Source organism: Diceros bicornis, chromosome 21 (assembly GCF_020826845.1).
Source record: "Diceros bicornis minor isolate mBicDic1 chromosome 21, mDicBic1.mat.cur, whole genome shotgun sequence".
Taxonomy (NCBI): Eukaryota; Metazoa; Chordata; class Mammalia; order Perissodactyla; family Rhinocerotidae; genus Diceros; species Diceros bicornis.
The window spans coordinates 19,159,735-19,185,801 of NC_080760.1; the positions used below are offsets into that span (position 1 = coordinate 19,159,735).

Sequence of the window (26,067 nt, forward strand, 5' to 3'; positions counted from 1 at the left end):
GGTTTCTCTCTGCATGACATGAATTTTCCAATTATCGATCACCGTGTTTGTCACTTTTCAAACAGTCCTGTGGCTTCTCCCTGTCAGTACTGGCCTCAGAATCAGCAAAGATTGAACTATCTCCCAGGTTTTCCCTTCAAATGTCCAGTGCTGGGACAATTCACTTCCCAGCATCCTCTGAGAATCACTCCACGCCCTTCCACAGAATGTCAGGGCCACTGGTTTCCCTCCTCCAAAGAACAGGCCCTGAGCTCACCCCACGCAACCTTGGGTGACACTTGCTTCACTTCACTCCAGGGAGTTTTGGAAGATTTTCCTTGTTCCTCTGCAGATATGATAACTGATGGAGGCGAACCACAGCAGGGCCAAGATCCCACATTTAGCTGAGATACAGGCATCAGAGATAATGGGTTCCCCCAGGGCAACTGTTCTGAATAGTTCCTTCCAAGGTACACCTTTGCCTAGGTCTTGGGTTCTTAAAGGTTTTTAGCCTATAATAAACATCTCTTACCTGAGGAGAGAAACACTTACAAAATGAATGGAAAGAATGTCATTGTTTCTTGATAAGATTCTAAAGTAAAGCCTAGCATTAATGTATGTTACCTCAATGCAACTCCAAACTCAAGCTATATTGCAGACCAGTAAAATATCTAAATTATACAAACAAAATGATACAAGTGCATATCTTTATTAAATTCTTCTGCAAAAGAAAAGTCAGCAAGCAGAATAGATAGTGGAGCAAGTCAGATTATAGACGGCCCTGAAATCAGACACTTGAGAATTCTATTAAAAAGGCAAAAAAGAAACCATGGTGGTCCTGGATCAGGGAAATGGAGAGATGGAAAGGGAGTTATAGAAAGATTTGTCTGGCAGTGGGGTGAAAATGGACTAGAAGAGAGACTGAGGATAAGGGGATTCAAGAGAGGTTGGTTGCAGTAATCCATGTGTGAGGTACAGAGGGACCGGGCTGGACCACGTGGTTAAGAAAAGCACAATCCACAGAGCAGACTGCTTGGGTTCCAAGCCTAGCTCCGTCACTTACTGCGTATGACTTGTGTAAACCTGGACAGATTACTTTCCCTCTGTATACCTCACTCCTTCAGCTCAAAGTGAAGACAGGAATAGTGCCTACCTCACAGGGCTGTGGCAAGGACTCAAGGGGTCATGTGTGGAAGAGCACTCAATGCAAACACTCAAATAGCAGCTTTATTGTTTTGTTATTGTTAGCAGTAGGAATGTGGAAGAAGTTATCTATCTTTAATTTGACTTAGTGGCAACAGATAAGAAATAAAAGAATCAAGAAAAGATTTAGGAAGATGTTTTCAACACTCATATCCAGTCAAGTTCTGAGTCCTGTATGTTTTACATCTTAAGCTCTCTCTTGAATCCATCCACTTCTCTTCATCTCCACCGCCAGCACCTTAAACCCACTGACTTCTCCTCTCCCCTGGACTCCCACAGTGGCCTCCTTGCTGGGCTTCCTGTTTCCATGCTTTCCCCTCCTACAAAGCACTCTCCACATAGCAGGCAGAGAAATATTTTTAAAATGCAAACTTAAAAATGTCCCTCTCTTGCTTAAAACTCTCTAATGTCCTTACATTGCTCATGGGACGCTAAAAGGAAAAACACTGTTTTTCTTTACTTTACTCACACCAACACTTCTGACACTACCTACCTGAAGTTAGCACAGATCCCGCAGGTTAAGGCCTCAGTCCCACAAGACTGCCCCTGCCCCACTTCAGAAGCCAGTCGCAAGTCCAGCCCTCCCATACTTCTGACCCACCCACTATAAATCTGGGATTCCCATGACCCCATTCCTTGAGTTGGATGCTTTTCTAGAACGGCTCATAGAACTCAGGAAAACTACTTACTATTACCCATTATAAAGGATACAACTCAGGAATACCCAAATGGAAGAGATGCATAGGGCAAGGTATGTGGAAAGGGGTGCAGAGCCCTCCCCAGGTGCACCACTTACATGTTCACCAATCCCAAAGCTCTCTGAACCCCAGAGTTTAGGGATTTTTATGGAGGCTCTATCATGTAGGCATGACCAACTATTACCTTCATCTTGAGCCCGTCTCCCATCCCAGGAGGCCAGGAGGTGGGGCTGGAAGTTCCAACTCTCTAATCATGCCTTTGACCAGTCCCCATCTTGAAGCATCTGGGGGCCACCAGTCATCTCATTAGCAAACAAAAAGACACTCATCACTCCAGAGATTCCAAGGGTCTTAGAAGCTCTGTGTTAAGATGCACCTATCACCCCATCACTCAGGAAATTACAAGGGTTTTGGGAGCTCTGTGTCAGGAATAAGGTTCAAAAACCAAACATATGTTTCTTATTCTGTCACAGACACCCAACCCTTTGTCATCGGTCAGGATGAGACAAGTCAGTTGGCAACTGCCCCTCACTTTCCTTCCTCCTTTTCTCTAGCAATTACCTGGCAGATTGCCTCATCCAATGGAGTTCTGACTCCATTAGTGAGAAGGAGAAAGGAAAGTGAGGATACTCTCCTTCAGCTGGGGCTGCTAATCTTGAAGCAAATGGCCATTTTTACCACAGCATGGAGAGAGGCTCTGAGAATGAAGTCGACATAAAGAAAAGCAAAGCTTGAAGTAGGGAGTGGGATGAGAGTGCCAGCCCAACTTCCCTGGCTTTTCATTTAACTGAATAAATTTCCCGTTTGTGATTTTGTCCGTTGCAATTGAAAAAGGGCTGACTAATATGGAAGCAGTTGAGTTCCACCTTACCCACTCTGTTTATTTGTTGAATGTTCTTGGCTTTTTTATACTTAATTTGTTTAAAGCTGGGTTAGATAGCTGCTTAGATGATAAGCTCCTTCAGAGCAGGGATTATGCATAAATTTATTTTGAACAGTGCCCTGTATAAATGGGTATTTGAATAATCTTGGTGCCATATTTCTCAAAATAATCCAAATGAGAGGATAAAAAGAACTAAGAGGCATCTAAAATGGAGCATTTAAAAATCGATTGTTTATACACATTATCTCCTTCTCTAGCTCACCATTCATATTTACCCTACCTATATTCTAGAAGAGAACATTAAGATTAAAGTCTCCAATGTTCTGTTTGACACAGCAACACTGGCTTCAGTTGAGGCAACCTTCTCTCAGTGGGTAACCTCCACAGCAATGGAGGCAAAAGGTTCAAGGACCACCCAACTCTTTGCCATTGGTTAGAATGGGAGACACTGGTTGCCAACTGGCCCTCAATCTCCCTCCTTCTCTCCAGCATGTCCTACTGGTTGCCTCAGCCAATGGAGTTCTGACTCACACTCTATTTCAACCTTCTCCACTTTCCCTAAGACTCCAACCACATCTACCTCCTCCCTTATCCCCACCAGTTGACCTCACCTCATAGAAGTCACAGAGGAAACACTGAGTGGGGACTCACTCTAATTCTACTCACAAACCTTGGACTGTGCCTGTAGCCTCACTCAATCTTTCTCTTTGTCTCACATTCAGTTTAAGAGTTATCTTTCCTCCACCCAATCCCAGCTTGTGTTTAATCCTCCTTCCTCAAGGACTTGGTGCTATTAATTATCAAGGCCTATCCCACCCACTCCCATCTTCAAACTCTCCTTCTCCACTGGCTCCTTCCCACTGGCAGGCAAACTTACTCAAGTCTCTCTTGTCATAAACAACAGAAAGACAGAGACTCTGGGTAGATCATCTCCAGGAAAAGAATATGATTGGTTTGACCATGGGGAAAATTCTGTTCTCAGCACTGTGATAGGTACAGAAAGAGTCATACTTAAAGACAACTAAGGATATTTTTTTTCTTTTAAAAGATGCCATTTTAGGGGCCGGCCCGGTGGCGCAAGCGGTCAAGTGCGCGCGCTCCGCTGCGGCGGCCCGGGGTTCGCTGGTTCGGATCCCAGGCGCGCACCGACGCACTGCTTGGTAAGCCATGCTGTGGCGGCGTCCCATATAAAGTGGAGGAAGATGGGCACCGATGTTAGCCCAGGGCCGTCTTCCTCAGCAAAAAAAAAGAGGAGGATTGGCGGATGTTAGCTCAGGGCTGATCTCCTCACAAAAAAAAAAAAAAAAAAAAAAAAAAAAAAGATGCCATTTTAACTCCAGGAAAAATAAAAGTTGTTCAAAAAAGTAAAGGTAATCTTAAACATTATTTGGCTAAGAAATAAGAAATATTTACATATTATAATGATGAAAATATTGACTAAGAATTTATTTTTTTTTTAATTGTGACATAAAATTGGGCAGAAGTGGGGAACGGAGGAAGTGATATAAGGAAGCTGAAGTCCTCATCCCCCATAACAGGGCAGTCAGTGGATAATGTCTACAAACTGAAGAACAAGAGAAAGTTGGAGATGTATATCATTAACCATAGATTTTTAAATATTTAAAGAAAAAGCTAAAAGATTTGAAAGCCATTGCCTCTGCAGAGCAAGAGATAGTTATGTTACAATCCTTTCTAGCACTACTTTACTTTTAAAACTATGAGCACATTTTGCTTTGATAAAAAAATAAACAATTTTAGAACAGTATGGTAAAGAGGAGAAATAACGGCATCGGAAAACCTTTATATTACGTTATAAAAGCAAGCGCACAACAGGTAAACCATTCTAGGTTTGAGTGGTGATCAAGGAGGAATTTGGCTCTATTTGTGATATCTGAATTTTACTAGAACGTATACAATTAAGAAAATGTAAAAGCTGTACAAAAACACAATTAGAGGGGAAATATCCAACTTGGTGGATTTGGATTGTAGAAAAACAAAACCTTAACTAAGCTGCCATCTTGATTTAGGGTGGATCAGGAATCAAAATGTACCATTCACACCAGAAAATTGAATGCATTTATCTTTAAGAAATCTCAAAATCCTCCAATACCATGGGCTGCCTTGACACATTTTAAAACGTGCTAATTCTTTTCAAATCGAATTTAACACCCTGAGCAATTTTTTAATTTCTTAAAGAAGATCAATCAGTGTGCTTTATTGATACTCTGCTCTGAGGCCATATCAGAAGAATGTCTGATAGCCACGGTGCTTATTCCTGAGGTTTCTTATCCAAGAAAATCCATATGTAGGACTCACTATGCTCTGAATTTCCATCACACTTATGATGGGCCCTAATCATTTCACTACAAGGAAATGGGAAACATTCTTATGAGGAAATGGGGCAAGAGACACTTCCCAGAGCCCCCAAACAAAGCCATGGTGGGCAAAACTTCCCCAATACATAAACTGCTCCTCACTTCCCAGGTGCACAAAAGCTACTCCAAATACCTCCTCTGTCTTCTTATTGTTTACACGAGGCCTTAGAACACTACAGTTTAAGAACCAGGAACATAAAGGGTCTTTAGTTTAAGGACTTCAGTTTTGCCTTTTCAAAAGTCCCTTCATCTCAAAGGCACTCTCAGGGCAAAAGCACAGAGCATAGTAAGTCAAGGGGTCTAGACCCACAAAACAAGGGGGACCCAGTGGGGGCAGGGCTGGGTGGGCCAGCACTACCCTAGATAAATCTCATAACATCAGTGGAGCAGGGGCTCTGAATGCAGGCTCCCTGGGCTCAGATCTCAGCTCTTAACATTTATGAGATATGTGTCCTTGGACAAGTTACTTAGCCTGAAAAAGAGACACCAATAGCACCCTCCTCGACAAGCTGTGAGGGGTAAGTGAGATACTGCACATAAAGCAGGATCCAGACCAGATTAAATGCCCCAAAGAGGCAAACCCCTCTGATTACTGCAGCTGGCCTTTGGCCATCCTTGATAGAGGCTTTCCTCAGACGGGCTCCCGGAAGGCTGCATGTATTCACGTTTCTAATATCGTGCGTCCTCACCCAGAGACAGGAAGATGTTCTTGTACTTGCTGAGCCCTGGAGAGCCAGGCCTGTGAACATGTGATTATCTGGCAATAACCACTTGGAAACTGCAGGCCAAGCACTTATCAGATGCAGTGAAAATATCCAGGCAGGGTCTGTATAATACCGAGCTGGGGAAACTGCCTAATCCCTGCTCCTCGGGCTCCCTTCACGGTCTGGCAAATCCACACCTCACCGTGGCTGCTGCCAGTCCTCCCAGCTCCCAACAGCCCTGCAGGAGCAATCCTGCTGCAAGCGCAGCCAGCCAGTTGCATTGACTGCATCCATTACGGTCAATAAATCCCTCTGGCCCTGCAAGGTGATCAGGGGAAGGGTCTACTGGCAGCTGGAGTAGACTCACCCCCAATAAAAAGTGCTACTGCTTCCCTTTCACTCATATCAGTCCTGAGTCTCCCCGATCTTCAGATATTATGTGCTTTGTTGTTCTTTTCCTCTCAATGGAAAAAAAAAAAAACCTATAGTCTTCCCTCCCTGCCCAGAAATCTTCAAATACCAGCTTACACGTCACTCTTTAGAAGGTCTTCCTGACCAAGGTACTCTCCACCATGTCTCCCAGACACACACTCATCCTGTGGCAGTGCCTCCCAGCCCTCTTCTCACCAGGTCACACATAGAGAATGATACTATTTGTACTGCACACTGGGGTAAGTGGGCACAAAGCCACTGGAGGTAGCAGGGCCCACAGATGCTGCACCTGGGCTGAGAGGATGGAAATCTTGATGCACCCCTAACCCTCTCCTGGAACATGGCCTTGTCTCACAGTGCTGTGTCTTACATCGTAGTGCTTGGTCCTACATCACAGTGCATGGTACGCAGTCCTGTATCACAGTCTTGTTCCTATGTCGTAGTATGCAGTCCTGTGTCGCAGTGATCATTACATTTAGTGACTTGCCCAGTGACTTTTCTGTCTCCCCAACAAGACAGTAAACTCCATGAGCTGGACTGGGTGCTGTTCACTGGTGTCTTCCCCACCTCTAGACCAGGGCTGGCTCCCGCAGTGTTCAATAATATTTGTTGAATGTGTGAACAATAACAGACAGCAGGAAGCAGGACAGGGGCACAATGAACACAGAACAACCTTCCTGATTTAAACTTAGTTTCCTTTTCAAAATCGTAAAGTAAACCTCCTTTATAAACATCTTCAGGAGTAAAGTTACCTCTGTCCTGCTCTCCTTTTGGAGGCAAACAGAAAACAATTGAAAGGAAAATCATCTTTGACTAAGTTGAAAATGCTCTCCAGCCTGAACCACTAGGTTTCCAGAGGGGCTGCCAAGTGCAGTGAAAACCAGACCGCGTCAGGGAGGAGGGAAGCAGAGGTAACAAGTCTGCAGGACTCAAACAACGCAGCAGCTATCTTAGCAGTTCATCTTGAGGAACTCAGCATGTCTGGAGCACAACTCTGGGCCCATTTGACACCACCTAGTGGGCAGGGAGCCAAAGAAACGTGCAGACACGCCATCTTTGCTGAATGCACTCTCTCAGCATGGCTGGGAAGAGAAGGGACTGGCACTGATAACAGTAGCGAGCACCTCATAAGTGTTAACGTTTGCCAGATGACATTTAAGGGCTTTAAGAGCACTGGCTGACTTCATCCTCAAATGAATCCTATGAGACAGGAGCTATTCTCCTCATTTTACAGATGGGGAAACTGAGATACAAAGAGGACAAGTAAACTGCCCCAGGCCATACAAATTGAAAGTAGGGCAGCCAAAATTTGAACCTTGGCCTGCACTCCTGAGACTGCACTTTTAACCACAAAGCCAGTCCCGAGGCTGCTTAGTCAACAGGAGGGTTTACAATGCTAGATCATGATATGAGGAACTGTGGGTTATGGCTTCCCTGCTAGACACACTGTGTGGGCCTTAGGGCAGAGTGAGACAGAAACAAGAGGCAAGATCCAGAAGGACAACAGACAGAGTCAAATGTCTCCACTCTGGCTCCTCCCCGACGCCGGGTCGGCAAACAGCTGGCTCACAGAGCACAGCCCCTCACAGCTGATTGATGCCTGAGAAGAACTGGCAAGGCACCTAAGCAAAAACTCTGCAAGAAAGGAGGAAAGAAACTTGACCAACTAGGGTGAGAAATACATACCCAAAAATGATGCCACAAAGGAGACGAAAATGATGGGTGTATTAATAAAAATATGGCTTCTCTGAACTAAGACCTCAAAGAACAATATAGGCCTCTAAAAAGAGGTAAGATAACAAAAGGATATAAAAGTAAGTTGACAAAGTCCATGGAAGAAATGGAAGAGAATAATAAAGCCATTACACAAGCGAAAATCTCATCAAAAGAAGCGAGAAGAGACACTACCGAACGCAGCGGGGGCCTAAGACTTGTGTATAAAGTTATGAAGGTAAAATACTAAAAGAACTAAAATCAAGTAAAACTCTTTCAAATTATCAGAAAAAAAAGACATTCGAAACGCCAAAACATTGCTACCCTGTGAATGAATTTTAAAAAGTATTAAAAGGAAAAACTATAATGCCTCCCCCCCCAAAAAAAAGATGACAGACCAAGGCCAAATGTACATCTGTGTACTGACATAGAATGATTGGCAAGCTGTAGATTTTAAAAAACAAGGTTCAGAATGTAGGTAGAGTATGTGTTTATTTGTTAAAAAAAACAAAAACTAAAAAACAAAACAGGATATGCATTCATATGAATGCTTGTACATGAACAGAAACATGAAGAACACACGGTAAACTGTAAACAGCAGTCGTCTCTGAGGAGGGGGACTGGCGCTCTGTGGAGTGAGCAGGGGTTACTTTGATAGTATACCCTTTTGTGCTGTTTGAATGTTACCACCATCACCACCTCAACAACAAACTTTTTAAAAAAAAGGAAAGTATATATTTTTTTAAACCATCAAGTATATGTGAAAATATGAACAACTACACAATGGGAAGCTCTAGGGTCATTTCTCAGGTTGAGTGGCCCAGCAAGTATACCAACACAGTCAAACCACTGAATAAACGCAATTTCCTCCCAGTTTTTACAAGTTTGATCTAGGTATCATTCTTCCCCTAGCTAGGGATCCAGTTCAATAATATCATATCATTGAACAACTTCAATCTTTTCGTAGCTTTTCCATTCAGCCAAGAACATACATGCAGGCATAAAAATGTCCCCATACGTACAACCAGAATGAGTGATGTGCTAAACAAAGGCGCTTGGCAGAGTTCCAGCCTCTAGGGAACAAGTAGCCAGTGGTTCTTTAGACCGACAAAGGAAAGAGAGTTGCTGCATGTCATTCTGTTCAGACTGAATTTTCTCCATGATCCATTTACAATAAAATTAGGAGCAGAGAGTATATAAGTAATAGCTGGCATGGCTATTACTGGTGTCCTGACGGCCTCACTGTGGCATACTTGGAAATCCCAGCTATAGAAGTAGGGACCCAGAATTGTCATGGGGGCCCTTAATGACAAAGGTTCTCTTCTTCATGGCCAATTTTGAGATGTACAATCCTTAGGCTACAGAAAAAAGGTATCTGCTTTATTTAAATGAGCTAAAGGTCAAGTGACACACTTAATTTTCCATCTAGAATCCAAACCTCCAAAAGAACAAAATGGGAACCATCTTCCAGTGTACTCCAAATGAATGTATTTGACCTGAGTCCAGGCTCCGTGGGGCAGATGGCCAGAAACGTACACGTGATTAACGAAGAGACATGTTCTGCAGCGAAATAATGACTTAAGGAAGAGCAATCTTACCAGCTGCACCCGTTTTAAAAAATCAACGAAGACATCGCTTCTCAGCATATTTGGGTCCACGGTTACTGAAAAACATGGACAGTGAGCCAAGTTAGCACAGGGCTGGGTTGATGTCTCTATTAAACTGCTCCGTCCTCCAGGAAGCCCTCCAGGCCTTGCCAGTGCAGCACTGCCTCCTCGAAGGCAGGGAGCTTGTGACTTCTCAAATATACGAAAAGCCACAAAGTCCACCTCCTCCAAGCAGCTTTGATGACAACAGGAACCCATCCCACCAATCTCAGGCGACTCTTTCCAGGAATCTCCAGGAGAAATAATGAGGTAAATTTATAATTGCTGGCCTAGAATGATCAGTAAAATACATATTTTAAGAGGCAAAAAATCGACATACAGAAGAAAAAACTTTTTTTGTTTTGCTATGAGGATGTCAGTGGAACAGCTGGTGAGGTTTGAATCAGGTCTGTAAACTAGATGACATTACTGTGTCAAGATTAATTGCTTGATTTTGATAACTAGACTGTGGTTATAGAAGAGAATGTCTTGGATCTTAGGAAATACACAAAGCTTTTAAGGGTTAAGTGGCTTGTATGTGCAACACAAGCATCTCAAAAAAATTATATATTATATATATGTGTATGTATATCCATATATATCCATAACACACACATCCCCACAGGAAAGTGAGAGAGAACGATAAAGCAAATGTAAAATGTTAACATTTGGGAAATCTGGGTGAAGAGTATACAGAAATTATTTGCATTATTTTCGCAACTTATCTGTAAATCAGAAATTCATTCAGAATAAAAAGTTTTTAAGAATCAGGTACAGAGAACTGTGTAGAGTAAGTTTCAATTTGTGTTCAACAAACAGGGGTGTACAGACACACTACTAGGCACACAGATAGGTTCTAGGAATACACAAGCCACTGTACTAGTATTTTCTTCTAGACGCCTAGGAGTCTGGGGTAGAAGGGAATGTACCTTTCATTGTATACCCTTTGGACAGGTTATATTTTTAAAACATTTTGTGTATATACTGTTTCCGCTTTTTAAAACCCTTAAATATTTTAATGCCCCTTGTGCTATTTCTCCTAATCCTTTCTTTTTGTGCGAGCTCAGGCTTGCCAAGCACCATTGTGCTGTGCATAGCGTTTTCAGGACAAAGGCAAGGGGCAAGGAACGTCGTGCTGCAAGCCTCATGGGGCCAGAGCAGACCTCTGAGTGTCCCTGGCGCCTTAGCTCAGCTTCCTGGTGAGGACAGAGATGGAGGTGCAATCTCTGGCACTGCCAGTTAACATCTCTGATACCTCCTGAGAGCTTTGGCATAAAGAGTTCATCTCATCCCTTTCTTCAGTCTTAATCCAGGTAATATTCCTTTGACTTGTACAATCAAAGCCAATATATAGCACCCAGGGGCGAATATGAACATAAAGCATTTTTAAAACCAAATACAAAGACCACATATTGTATGATTCCATTTAAATGAAACGTCCAGAATAGGCAAGTCTATAGAGACAGAAATTAGTGTAGTGGGTGACAGGGCTGGTGGAGGAGAGGAATACGGAGTGAGTGATAATAGCCGTGAGGTCTGTTTTTGGGGTGATAAAAATGTTCAAAATTAGATTATAGTGATGGTTCCACAATCTTGTAAATATACTAAAAACCACTGAATTGTATACTTTAAATGGGTGAATTTTATGGTGTGTAACCTGTGTCTCAATAAATCTGGAAAAAAGAATCCAAATCCATACCATTTTGCAAATACTGTTCCAACTGATCCCTCCTCTCATCAGCCATAGATGTGGTCATCGCGAGGTAGTACTTCGGTGGAAAGGGCGGCAGGCAATTTCCAAAGACCCGCCTCAGCTGAAAGATCCAGAAAACACACAGTTGAAGGCAAAGAGCCTCCAATTCCAGGTTAGTGAGACACCATACCCTTCTCTTACAGCAGGTCTCACTCCAGCACTTCATTTAGAACTAACCCTTCCTGGTGGCCAAAAGGAGGAAAAGGGGATACTTTGATTTTCTTAAGGAGGAATTTATTTCAGTATAAGTTTCTAGAGATACTATCACACATATCGCAGACTGATGACTCCGGTCTGAGTTTAGCAGACTTGGGGTAATTTTAATTTTTCATATGTTTTTACAAGACTGCCCACCACGCACATCATACAATACTTCTTTAACTCATACCCCAATAGTGTCTGTGATATCAATGAGGATAGTTAGGAATTTAATTTCCTCACCCCACCTCCACCAAATCTGAACATAACAGCAGATGTTTACAGGTGTGCCATCTAACATGGTAGCTACTAGCCACCCATGGCTAAGGGGCACTGGAAAGGTGGCTAGTCCAAATTCAGATGAGCTATGAGTGTAAAATACATTCCAGACTGTGAAGACTTAGTACAAAGAGAATGTAAAATATTTCACTAATAATTTTTTACATTGATTATATGTTGAAATGATAATATTTTGGATATGTTGGATTAAATAAAATATATTATTAAAATTAATTCTACCTGGTTCCTTTTAATGTGGCTATCAGAAAATTTAAAATTACATATGTGGCTCATATTATATTTCTATTGGATGGGGCTGGTTTAGAGAATTCCTATAAGTCTGACACATGATTCCAATAGAAACCCAGTTAGGCAGGTCCTTCCCTCCTACCTACCCATAGACCATGGTGGTAATTTTATGCAAGCTGATAGTGGATGCATCAAAAACAATTTTTAAATTAAGATAACCAAGGGGGCCCGCCCAGTGGCGTAGTGGTTAAGTTCACAAGTTCCACTTTGGCAGCCCGGGGTTTGCAGGTTCGGATCCCAGGCGCAGACCAAGGCACCACTCATCAAGACATGCTGTGCCAGCGTCCCACATACAAAATAGAGGAAGATCAGCACAGATGTTAGCTCAGGGCCAATCTTTCTCAGCAAAAAGAGGAGGATTGGCAATGGATGTTAGCTCAGAGCCAGTCTTCCTCACACAAAAAAATTAAGGGGGCCGGCCCAGTGGCATAGTGGTCTAGTTCACGCACTCCAGTTCAGCAGCCCAGGGCTAGCAGGTTTGAATCCCGGGCACGGACCAATGCACCACTCATCAAGCTATGCTGTGGTGGCATCCCATATACAAAATGGAGGAAGATGGGCACAGATGTTAGCTCCGGGCCAATCTTCCTCAGCAAAGAGGACGGGCAAGACATGTTAGCTCAGGGCCAGTCTTCCTCACAAAAAAAAAAAAAAGAAAGAAAAAAAGAAAACCAAAAGTGCATCTTCCTTCATTCCAGCCCAAAACCCAGAGTGGTGGCTTAAAGATAAGGCACAGCATCATTCTCTTTAAAATAGGAGAAAGGAAACCAGTCAGAAACCCAGTCAGGTTTTAACATGGTACTTCTGGATCAGGAGGGCTGAAATTCTTAAAATTACTGTAGTCAGTGGCTTAAAGAAAATGAAAGCAGATCTAAGAGAAACAAGACTGCAAACAGGTAAGAATTTTAATTCCATGACCTTTGCCACAAATACAGTGCGTATTTGACAAATATTTACCTTGCCTAGGCCCTAACTTCAGAATACATCAAGAATGTGACCACTTCTCTCCACCCTCACTGCCATCGCCCTGCTCCAAGCCACTGTCATCTCTTTTCTAGATTATTGCAGTAGCTTTACAACAGATCTCACTGTTTCTGTCCTGGACCCCCTTCAGTCTATTCCTAATACAGCATCTAAGGTGATACTTTAAAAATGTAAGTCAGATCATTCCACTGCCCTGCTCAAAATCCTTCATGGCTTCCCATCTCACTCAAATAAAAGCCAAAATCCTTACAATGGCCTAGAACCGTGTCATCCAATATGATGTCCATTAGTCACCTGTGACTATTTAAATTTAAACTCAAATTAATTAAAATAAAATTTAAAATTCAGTTCCTCAGTCATACTAGTCACATTTCAAATACTCAATAGCCAATGGAAATGTGGCAAATTGCTGCTGAATTGGACCAAGACGTAGAGCATTTCCACAGAAATGCTCAGCACAGAAAGTTCTATTGGACAGTGTTGGTCTAACATCTGGAAAGATTATTAACTGCCTGCCTGTAAGTAAGAAACAGCTCCCTGATGTGTTTTGTTTGGTATGCTAGGTTGTAGTTTAATCGATTTATAGAGAATTTGGATTTGATGCCAATTTCATTTTTGCAATTTAAAAATTTTAAAAGTTATGTCTTGGAGGGAATGCAAAATGGTATAGCAACTTTGGAAGATAGTTTGGCAATTTCTTACAAAGCTTATGTTATGAAAACTATGTCCACAAAAATCTGCATGCAAATGTTTACAGCTGCTTTATTCATAACCACCAAAAACTGAAAGCAACCAAGATCCTTCAATAGGTGAATGGACAAACAACCTGTGATGCATCCATACAGTGGAATATTATCCAGCACTAAAAAGAAATGAGCTAACAAGCCATGAAAAGACACGGAGGAACCTTAAATGCATATTCATAAGTGAAAGAACCCAGTCTGAAAAAGCAACATACTGTATGATTTCAATTATCTGACATTCTGGAAAAAGCAAAGTTATAGAGATAGTAAAAACATCAATGGTCACCAGGAGTCTAGGGTGGTGAATTGGTAAAGCACATGGAATTTTTTAGGGCAGTGAAACTATTCTGTATGATTACTGTCATTATGGATACATGACACTATGCATTTGTCAAACCCACCGAACTTTACAACACAACCTTAATGTATGCAAATATTTAAAAATCATTTAGGAGGCTGGAGGAATCTCAGGACGGAATGCAAAATATAACAAAACAATCTAACTATATTACACACGTATGAAACAACTTCATTGAAGGGAGCGAAGGAAAAAGGTGTTGACCTAAGTAGCTTTGGAAATGAGTGGAGTCTGTAAAACTAAAGGCAAAAGAAACTACACCAGCACTGTACCCTAGTTGATAAAGTGGTTTCCCGTGGGGGTACAGGTTAACAATTCTGATACTACTATATGTGTGTACAAATTGAACAATTAAGCAAATGGATAACAGGTGGTGGGAATCAGGTTTCTCATGGTTGGAGTGAGAGTTTTCAGATAAGTAAGGGGAGTAGGCTAGAATGCTCTATGTGGTAATGGATTATTTGGAGATATTGGTATGAACTCATGTTTGGCTTAATATAGATACAGATAGTTACACACAGAACTATTTATAGATACGCATATATACCCACATTAGTATACACACATATTTTCCTGGCTCTGTTAACTGAGAGGGCCTAGAAGCAACAACACTTCAGTAGCAATGAACACACCTAGTGCCCAGATCTTGGCTTCTAATAGCGTTCTCCAATAAAAGCAACCAGGGTTGCATGGAGAAATAGTTGACTCTAGGACCAAGAAAGGAAATATATGGGATGAGTCTGGAGCATCTTGTAGCACCAGAAAATAAGGAAGTACTCAAAGCAAAAAAATCAGCAATGGGTGTATGTTGGAGACACAGGAGTAAACTGAAAGAGCTCCTATGGGCCAAAGCTGGAACAATTAAAATAATAAAATAAAGAAGTATTAAAGTATAACCCTAAGTATAAAGTAAATATCCATGAGCCCATACAAATATAAATTATTGAATAAATAAACAGGAGAGAATAGACAAATTTCCTGTGCAGAAGAATCCCAAATAATTTACATGGATACTCATCCACAAGGAGATGGAGCACAAGTCCCACTCTTTAAGTGTGGGCTGTGCATAGTGACTTCCTTCCAAAGAGTACTCTATGGAAAGTAAGGAAAAAGAGTAACTTGACAGTGGTGAAACCTGACACACTTGACCTCAGCCAGGTGATCAAAGTCAACATCAACACTGATAAGTCACGTTGAGAATAGGTGCCTTCAAATACGTGATTAGAATGGCACTTGACCTCTGTGGTCTTCCTCCCAAAACCCATAACCTCAGTCTAGTCCTGTGAAAAACATCAGATTCCAACTGGGGACATTCCACAAAACAGCTGACCAGGACTCCTCGAAATGGCTCCAGGAGCCTGAGGAGACATAACAACTAAATATAATGTGATGTCCTGGATGGGATCATAGGACAGAAATAGGACATTAGGTAAACATTAAAGAAGTCTGAATGAATTATGGACTATAGTTAATAATACTGTATTAATACTGGTTCATCAGCTGTAACAAACATACCATACTGATGGAAAACAATAGGGGAAACCAGGTGTGGGATATATGAGAATTCTCTGTACTATCTGAAAAACTGAAATTTTTTTGTAAGTCTAAAACCGATCTACAAAAATAAAGTTTACTTAAAAAAACTGATGTTCTTTGTTCTGTTGAAAAAGCAGAAAGTCTGGAATTGCTGGGTTCACACTCCTCAGGCAACCGTCCTCTTTAGAGGAGACCTGAGCAGTTCCCACCATTCCCCATTGCCTCTCACTTGATCCAAGGCTCTCATTTAAATGACTTGCCTGACCCCTGTAGCCATTTAAGTTTGCAACCTTTCTTCTAAATCTAGTAGTATAAATATTATAGCCATAATTCTGTTTCTTTTAAATTCAAGGAAATTTTCCTGCCATACCAAACACTATCCAGTTGGAGCATCATCCCAGGAAAGGCTGCTCAAACAACCTAGGATTTACATGCCCCATCTCTGCTAATTCCACTAAATAGAAGCAGAAACTTGTCTTTACATGCAATTATTTCTTGGTTAACCGATTAAGTAATCTTTAAAGGCAATTGACTTCCTCGGCACGTGTTCATATATTTCACAGATGCTCCCAATTTGGTTCGAAGACTCACAGGAGCCTTGAGCCACCAGGGCTGCCTGGGTTAGCCCCCTGCAGGAGAGCATCTTGGGGAAACCCCTATCCTAAAGCCAACAACTGGGGATCAAGCCAACAAAGATTAAGGTTCTAACAGCCATCACGGTGCAAAAACTCTCCCAGCAGGTTTTACAACCTGAGCTGACTTCTCAAGGAATCTTTCCCCTCCTTTCTCTAGTACTGGTCTAAAGGGAAGACAAACATACAACCAACTGAGTCAAGTCTGCCAAAAGTCAATAATCAACTCCACAAGTTCTTCAACTCCATCAAAATGTAACCTTTTCTATTGGTCTCAGATAGCACATAGTTGAGCATTAAAATGACTAGCATACTGAAAATTATCTGGTATTAGAGTTTAGTCCAATCACTGTTTCAAAAAATTGTTTAGAGATCAAAAGGAAAACATACCTCTTCTGTTCTTTTCTTATGAGGTGTCTGTCTTTTCTTTCTTTGAAAGACCGTGTTCAGATAATACCTTTTTTTTAACCCCAGCACAATCTCCTGCACCAATTTCTCCATCGTGCAGTTCTGCCTTTTCACGTGAATAGGACTTTACTGGCCAGTTGAAAATACCACCTCCTTCCGTGCCCTATGCACTCACAGCCCCCATGTCTATCCCAGAGCAGTGACCTGGGACAGGTGGAATTATAGACACAAACAGACTTTCTATAGTGTGTTTCTCATGTTGACTCATCCATCTCACCTCTCCAAGACACCTCGTAATCAAAACCCCAGATTCACCAGGTAAAGGGCCATAGCTCAAAGCAATCTGGGCTGTGGCATCTGGTACCGAAGAATATTAGCATGGAGCTTGTATATTATCCCATTTGCTTCTCAAAATATCCTTGTGAGGCAGACGATCATCATCACCATTAACATTGTCATCTTCCCACCTTGACAATAACAGTAACCTGCAGCTCAGGGAGATAAAGTGACTTAAACCAAGGCCTACAAGCTAATGAGTGGCAGAATTTGGACACAGTCTTTTCACTACTTTTTCTTCTCTCCCTCATTTTCCTCCCTCCCCCTTCCTCCTCCTCCTTCTCCCTCACCAAATCTCTACTGAGCATCTATTCAAGTAGGATTCTGTGCTGGGTACGCTATGCCTACAGGCTCCATTCATTCCTTCATTTAAATATTCGTTTTTGCAACCACATAATCAGAGGAGACAAAAATATGCACAGAAAAAGAGGAACATAACAAAGTCTAAACACAAAGTGGCAGGAATCAGAGAAGGCATCTCATGCAATCAAGGGGGACTTCCCAGAGGAGGCAGGGCTTGAGGTGGACCTTGAGAGACAGCTGGTCCCTGACCAGCGGGCCAGAAAGCAGGAGTCTTCCCAGGACGGAGAAGTGAGCCAGGCAGAGGCAATGAATGGGCCAGCCTGATACAAACAGAGGGCTCGAGTGAGGAAAGAGGGGAGACCAGGTGAAAAGGGTGAAGGAGCCAGGCTGGGCCAGCATCCGCAGAGAAGAAGACTGAGCCAGCGTGCACAGGCTCGCACAGCCCTCCTCTCCCGCGGAAGGACCCTTTGCAAGCTTTCAGAGCTTGTCCCATTGCCGTGTCTGACGCTGGCAGAACGTCTGCAAATAAGCCAGCATCCTTTTCACAGAGTCCAGTATCACTTACACAGATGGCCTCATCTTGAACACTTGGCCAAAATAAGCCAGTGAAATGTTTCCTTCACAGACTCCTTTAAACCCATTTGCGGGAGGTGGTGTAGGCAAGGGCAGGGGCATAAATCAAACCGGTTTTATTCATCTAAAGGCACAGAAAGAAGTCGAGTCAGGCAGTTCACACGGCGGAGAGATGGGCAGCATTCGGCAGCAGAGGGGCAAGCTGCCAGCCCTCAGGGGAGCCTCAGCAGGGGCCAGGGCTGAAGGCAGTGCTTGAGTGTGCAGATCACAGCCGACCTCTTGGAAATACAACCCTCTCTCCCCAGGCTGGGTCTTACGCACATTAGCCTCCACATAGCTTGGCTGAGAAGGAGCAGGGGCCATCTCACCCGGTACAGGTGCTCCTCCTCAACCTCAGAGTGATCCAGCATACACAACAGAAACCCAATCGTTAAAGCCAAAAACCACACGCACTCAAGTCAGAGGTTTCACTTAACTTAAAATAGTGCATGGTATGTAACAGAAACTTAGTAAACGTTTAAGTAAATGAATAAATCAGTTAATTCTATAAGATGAAATTTTTATTCTAGTGGGGTGCAGAACTTCCCTGGAAATAAACCTATACTCACAAAACTCACACAGAGGTGGGGCCTTTATATTGTTTCCTTTCTTATAGCACTTTGTATTAAATCAAATTAAGAACTCTGAGCCGTTTCACATCTTCCACGGAAGAGAAGAATAAAAACTCACCGAGAAGTGGCTGGGAGAGGTCACCCAACCTTTTAGTCTCAGACTTAGGGCTGCAGGATAAAATACAGGATGCCCAGTTACGTATGTCCCAAACATTGCATGGGACATACTTACAATAAAAAAGTGTTTGTTGTTTATCTGAAATTCACATTCAACTGGGGATCCTGTATTTCTGTTTGCTAAATCTGGCAACCTTACTCAGACTCTTTATTTATAAAATGGTAATAGCGATGACAATTGCACTACCGGCCTTAAGGGGCTTGCTGGGCAGCTGGAATAAAATCCTGTGCCTGGAACTGTGATGACAGAAAGCAGATCTTGGTTTCTGGGGCCAGAGGTGGAGGGAGGGGATCAAGGGCAGGGACAAGAGAACTGTTCTTTATCTTGATTATGGCAGTGGTAATTGTATACATTTACTAAAATTCATCACTCTGAACACCCAAAATTGGAAAATTTTATTATGTTATGACAAAATAGAGTATAAATGTGTTACCTTAAGACTCAATTAACTGTATTTACTGATACAATTATTTTGTCAACTATAGTAAGAAACCACAAAATGTAATGTGTCCAAGCAGGTTCTGGAGATGGAATCCTGGCTCCCACACTTACTAGCAGCATGACTTTGGGCAAGACGTGCCTCAGTCTTCTCCTCTGTTAAATGGGGCTAATTATAATCCTAGCTCATAGGACTGTTGTAAAAATTAAACATGCTATCACCTGTAAAGCTCTTGGCACCAACCTTGGAACATAGTAACTGCTTAATTGTTTTAAATTAATAATAAATACCAATAGCCATCTAAGATCTAAATAGTTTCTTTAAAATGAAGTTGTTCCTACAGAAAGGGGAAAAAAATGATAAGCGCAAGGTATAAGGTAGCTGGAAACTTGATAAAGAAATCTCCACTTTAGAATTTTGAAAAATTTGGGACAAATATGAAGTATTCATTAATATATACTGTATGCCCCACAGAGGGCACTGGGCTTGGCAATTCAATATTTCAGAGTCCACTGCAGGGAATAACAAACGGTTTCTTGTTTATGGCTTCTAACATAGAAGATCAAAAACAAAAGTTTACTCACTTTATGTCTTTGCTTCTGGACCTGCTAGGATTTGACAGGTCTGGGTTTTTCTCAGAAAAAGCATTTTCCTAAGTCTGTTGGTTAAGGAGGGCCAGACTCAGGAATTCTTCAAACCTCTGAGGTTTTTACTAAGCATGTACTAAGTGCCAGGCTCTGTGAGAAACTGGTCCCAGTCTTACAAGCGCCCTGCGGAGCTGACATCCATCACCACCTACTGGCTCACAATTTCTGATGAGAAAACCGAAGGTCAGAGAAGAGGCGAGGCCACCAGCTAGGAGCTGGTCGGTCAATTACACTGCTCTCCCTGCTCCCTCCTGCTTTCCACCTTCTGTTGGCTACCTCCCCAGTCCCCCCTCACCGTACAGGAAGACAGATGAGAGTGAGAGAGAGAACTCAACTTCCTTCTTCAAATGCCTAAAGCACCCAGACTTTCTCTTCCTTCGAGATCCCCACCTGCCTGCCTCTGCAGTCCTCCTCACTCCCCAAACATGTTTCGGCCACAAGTAGCTTCTCATCTTTCAGAAGTCTGAAGCCATGCCCTTCCTCATTCAGTCATCTGACAATCATTCCTGAGGACCTACTGGGTCACAGGCACTGTCCAAGTGCTAGCAACTCAAAGACCACTACATAAATTAACAACCACTTTACAGCTGTTTTTTGTTGACTCCAAAAATACTTAATCATATCTTGGAAATGGACTTTTCCAATGCACTATGATGTATGAGCAAGAAGGCCTGCTGCAGTGATGTTTTCAGTTGCAGAAAAATGGAACTGAGCTGTCCATCAACAGAAGACGGTTAAGGAAATGTGGTGCATCTACTCACTAGAAACCAGAGATTGTCAGAAAAGATTGTCCCAGAATTGTTAACAGCTGTTGCCTGGGCAAGTTAGTTTCTTTCTTTTCTTTCTTACTTTAGGTATGTGCTCTTTATAATAGCATACAAAATCTAAAAAACATTTAAAAGAAAAAACTGTGCATGGAGGTGGGGGTGGATGAAGTTCATTTCCAAACTTCCATTTACTCCTCTAATCCATTTTGAAGACTTGCAACCTCTCCTCATTAGAACAATAAAACCGTCAGAGCAGGCTAGTAAATCAGTCCACCTCGCAGAGAAAATGCCATTAGGACCTCAGAGTGAGAAACCATGGTGGGAAATGGCCCCCTGTCTTGATAAGTCATCTGTTTCCTGGCCTCCCAGCTTGCCAGTACTTGAAGCCCATGAATACGGTCGTTTGAAAACAAAAATAGAGACACCGTTTTAAAGGGGCTAAGCTTAAACTCTGGGGGAAAGGAGATTAAATACGCATGTACAAGAGTCCTAAGACTATACCTTGCTCTAGACTTGGTTTGCTCATTTTGAATGGAGACATTGTCCTGGGGAACAGCCGGCACGGAAACGGGAGGCCACCATTGTCCAGCACCCTGCCAGGTGGGGCTGGTGGGATCATTGCGCTGGAAGGGGGTTGGGAGAATCACCTGCGCCCTGTTACCTCCTCTCCCAGCTGTAGACGATTAGGAACGGCACCACGCATTCCTTGAGCTCTATGGCAAGCAATTCACAATCCTTATCACGACTCCGTTTCACAGATTAGGAGCCTGAAGCCCTCAAAAGGCCCAGTGTCTTGTCAGAGTCAAGACAGAGCCCACTGGGCGCACTTTTCCTCACCCGCCTCGGAACCCCTCACCTGTTCGTTCCAACGATGCAGCTGGCTGTAGCGCACCCTGCAGAAGAGGAAGCCGTCCAGGTACACGGAGTACAGCTGCAAACACAGAGACATCCCGTCCCGGATTAGCCGAGCGAGGTGAGCCCCCGCCATGTCACCGGCCTCCTCCCTGCCCGGGCGCACCCCGGCCCCCGGCGCACCACGTAGCGGCCCCCCAGCGCGTCAAGCCGCTGCTGGGACACCGGGATACAGAAGTGCATCTTCATGGCTCGGGCGGCGGCTCCAGAAGAGCGCTGGGAACCTGACCTATGGCAGCGGGGGCGCGGTCTGCGAGTTCAGGCTCGGGCTGCAGTCGGGGAGCCCGACCTGCGGCGGCGCGGTCCTAGGCTCTGAGCCCGGGGGCTGTGGGCACAGCGGGGCTGGCTACGGCGTCCGGGGCGGGGCCCTGCTCCCGCTCCCCGCTCGCCCCGGGCGTCCGCAGGTGGGGCAGGGACCCGGCTGCGCCGCCTGCTGGTCCCCGCCCCGCTCCGGCAGCGCGACTCGGCTCCCAGGACCGGTGGGAGGCGGAGCGCGCCCACGGCCCAGGGCCCGGGCAGCGGCCCCCGCCTGCAGCCAGCCTGCGCCCGAGGCAGGGCTCCTGGTGCCCGGTGGGGCCTGGACGGAATTCAGAGAGCGCCAGAGCCTTCCTCGGGCCAGGGCTTTCACCCTGGAGCCTGGACTCCTGGGGGGTGCTTGGGGGGGGAGGAACTGTGCGTGGATGGGTGGGGTGATGGAATTCTTCTGGGGAGGAGGTCCAGGGTTTTCGTCAGATTTTCCAGAGGGTTCCTTGAATCCACAAAAGTTAAAAATCGTTGCTCCAGCCGCGAAGATGTCCTGTACACGTGCCAATCGAGTAATTCACTAACTACTCCTCACCTCACCCAACATCTCGGGGTTGGGCTACTTGCTGGGCGGGTAGGGAGTGGGGGTGCACAGCCTAGGAGAAGCCGGCCTTCTCCAGGTGTCCGGGTCCTGATCTGTGGCTTGCAGCGTGTCCAGGCCCCCTTCCAATGAGTATCATGAGAGACAGATCACGTTCAGACCCACCCTCAAACACAAAATGCTGACATTTCCTCCAAGTAGGTGCCCTGACAGGGTTGAAAAAAGTCTGTGTCCCATGACCTGCCAACACTGCCTGCGGTGTGCAAGAATTAAGATTAAAAAACAAAAGAAAACAAAACGTAAATCTAGTAACTACCCTATAACTAGCACAATTGGGTTCAGTTTTTTGTGTTAACATTGGTTAAATGTAACACTGAAGGTATGCCACGATATTTGTAACCTTGCCTTAGTATTTTTTAAATACCAAATATTTTTCCTTTTTAAAAAAATGCCTTTTTTTCCCCTTAGTATACCAGAAACCTCAACAATTTTTTTTTTCTTAAGATACCAGAAACCTCATCAAATGGAAGTGGCTTTGGGCCTCTCTTGATTCCCAAGAAGCCCTGGTTTCAACTAGGTGCCAGCATCCAGTTAGCTGGGTTCATATAAGCCGTTTGTTCTCTGGACTAACCATCTCGAGTTCTTTCAACAGTCTCTCATTTTTAATTGCCATGGAAAGTAATTCTCTAATTCTCTTCTTTTAGTTAAATCATGATAGAGTTCCTCTCACCTTGCCATGGTCACTGGGGCGGAGGAAAGCAGCAGTGACATGTGTGCCTGTCACAAGGCAGGCACTGGGCTGTCTCCATGCTTCCTCCCGTCCTTGTATCTTCCCATAACTCTTCCAGGTAAACATTTAGAGCAACATCCTACCACTGACAGTACAGGCGCAGAGAGTAGAGTAACTTTTCTAAGGTCACAGATCACTTTTTCATAGTTCTGAGTAGTTTATTCCAATCGGAATCATTGCAAGTCCTTTAAAATGCAAGTCTTCACCGAGTGAAAGCTGAGTGCCTGAAATGGGAATCAGAGACTAGGCAAGGAGAACCAACACGTGCTGAACACCCATTACTTCCTGCATGTTTACTGTGTACCCAGCTCTGATGTACACCATGCCGTTTAATTTCCCCAGTAACTGTGAGCTGGGAACCATTGATGGTTCTGGCTTTAGAGAAAAGGGAATTGACACTTAGGGAGGTGATATAACATAGCGGCTAAGAGAGTGGAAACCAGAATTCATATCCCAGCTCAGTGGCATCTAGTTGAGGGGCCTTGGGCAAGTTAGTGGACTCTTAAACTGTGGTTTCCTCCTCTATGAAGTTATGTTAATAACTGTACTCATTTCAAGGGGATTTTCAGTCCAGGGTAGATGGGTTTTAGGGTTTTTCCCCTGCCTGTGGGCCATCTGTCACCTGAAGGGCCACCTTATACCACGACCAGGGGTGTCCCTGAGTATCCCCTGGGGCAGAGACTGATCAGGTAGGCTCTGGGATCTGGCGCAGTCCTCAGGGCAGCAAAGCAGAGCATCTGGTCAGGCCCATCCTCCTGAGAACTTTCTTCTACCTGTTTGAGCCCTGGCTCAGCCTCATAACATTGTTCAAACAGAGCCATTTCCTTCCTTTCACTCATGCCACCCCTGAAGCTGAACTGGAACAGGACCAGCTTCTGTGCAAGTCCCTGTCCTCCTCCACCTCTCATGTCTGCTCCCGTCAGTCGGCTCTTATTCATTCAGTCAATGACCATTATTTTTTTGTCAGAGTATTTTGTATTTTTTTCCAACTTTATTGGGATATAATTGATGTATAACATTGTGTAAGTTTAAGGTTTACAATGTGATGATTTGACAATGTATATATTGTGAAATGATTACCATAAAAAGGTTAGTTAACACATCTATCACCTCATATAGTTACCATTTTTTTTGTGAGAACATTTAAGATCTACTCTCTTTGCACTTTCAAGTATACAACATAGTCTTGTTAACTGTAACCACCATGCTTTACCTTAGACCGCCAGAACTTATTCATCTCATAATGGAAGTTTGTACTCTTTGACCACCATCACCCGTTTCTCCACCCCCAGCCCCTGGCAACCACCAATCTACTCTGCTTCTATGAGTTTGTTTTTTTTAATTCCACATATAAGTGAGATCATATAGTATTTTTCTTTCTCTGACATTTCTCTTAGCATAATCCCCTCAGGTTTCATCCATGTTGTTAAAAAAGACAGGATTTCCTTCTTTTTTATGGGTGAATAATATTCCATTGTGCATATATATATATATAACACATTTTCTTCATCTGTTCACGGACATTTACTTATTTCCATGTCTTGACTATTGTAAATAATGCTGCAATGAACATAGGGGTGCAAATATATCTTTGAGATATGATTTCATTTCCTTTGGATATATACCCAGAAGTGAGATTGCTGGATCATATGGTAATTCTATTTTTAGTTTCTTAGGAATCTCCATACTCTTTTCCATAGTGGCTGTGCCAATTTACATTTGGGCAAACAGTGACCAAGAGTTCCTTTTTCTCCACATCTTCGGCAGCACTTACCTCTTTTGTTTTTGGTAATGTCATTCTAACAGGTGTGAGGTGATAGATAACTAATTGTGGTTTAGATTTGCATTTCCCTCATGATTAGTGATGTTGGCCATTTGTATATCTTTATTGGAAAAATATCTATTTAGGTTCTTCGCCCATTTTTAAAAATTGAGATATAATTGACATTAGTTTCAGGTATAAAACATAATGATTTGATATTTGTATATATTGCAAAATGATCACCACAATAAGTCTCGTTAACATCCACTACCATACGTAGTTACAAAAATTTTTTTCTTGTGACAAGAACTCTTAAAATTTACTCTTAGAAACTTTCAAACATGCAATACAGTGTTATTAGCTATAGTCACCATGCTGTACGTTACATCTGCAAGACATTTATGTTATGACTGTAAGTTTGTACCTCTTGGCCAGCTTTACCCATTTTGCTCACCCACTCTCCACCCCCTAGACTCTGGGGACAACAATCTGTTTTGTTTTTTTAGATTCCACTATACATGAGATCATATGGTATTTTATTTTATTTTACTTAGCATAATGCCCTCAAGGTCCATCCATGTTGTCACAAATGGCAACATTTCCTTCTTTTTTATGGTTGAATACTATTCTGTTGTGTGTGTGTGTGTGCGTGTGTATATATATGTATCACATTTGCTTTATCCATTCATCCATCGCTGGGCACTTAGGTTGCTTCCATGTCTTGGCTACTGTAAATAATGCTGCAATGAACATATGGGTGCAAATATCTCTTTGAGATATGATTTCATTTTCTCTGGATATATTCCCAGAAGTTGAATTTCTGAATCATATGGTAGTTCTATTTTTAATTTTTTGAGGAACCTCCATTTTCCTTAGTGGTTATACCAGTTTACAATCCCACCAACAGTGCACAAGTGTTCTTTTTCTCCACATTCTTGCCAACACTTGGTATTTCTTATCTTTTTTGATAATAGCCATTCTAATAGGTGTGAGGTGATAACTCATTGTGGTTGTATGTCTGCTTTGGAAAAAAATCTATTCAGATTCTCTGCCCATTTTTTAATTTGATCAT

The 26,067-nt window shown here is 43.1% G+C and overlaps 1 protein-coding gene across 1 annotated transcript in view; it reads right to left on the bottom strand.

Annotated features, from left to right (window-relative positions):
• Positions 1-21,893, bottom strand: part of SNX31 (sorting nexin 31) — a 62,924-nt gene extending 41,031 nt beyond the window's left edge. The window contains 4 exon segments of the mRNA XM_058564444.1: positions 9,586-9,650; positions 11,333-11,447; positions 21,544-21,618; positions 21,723-21,893. Of these exon segments, the coding sequence (XP_058420427.1) occupies positions 9,586-9,650; positions 11,333-11,447; positions 21,544-21,618; positions 21,723-21,788 (321 nt within the window). The 5' untranslated portion in view covers positions 21,789-21,893.
• Between the last annotated feature and the right edge of the window lie 4,174 nt (positions 21,894-26,067).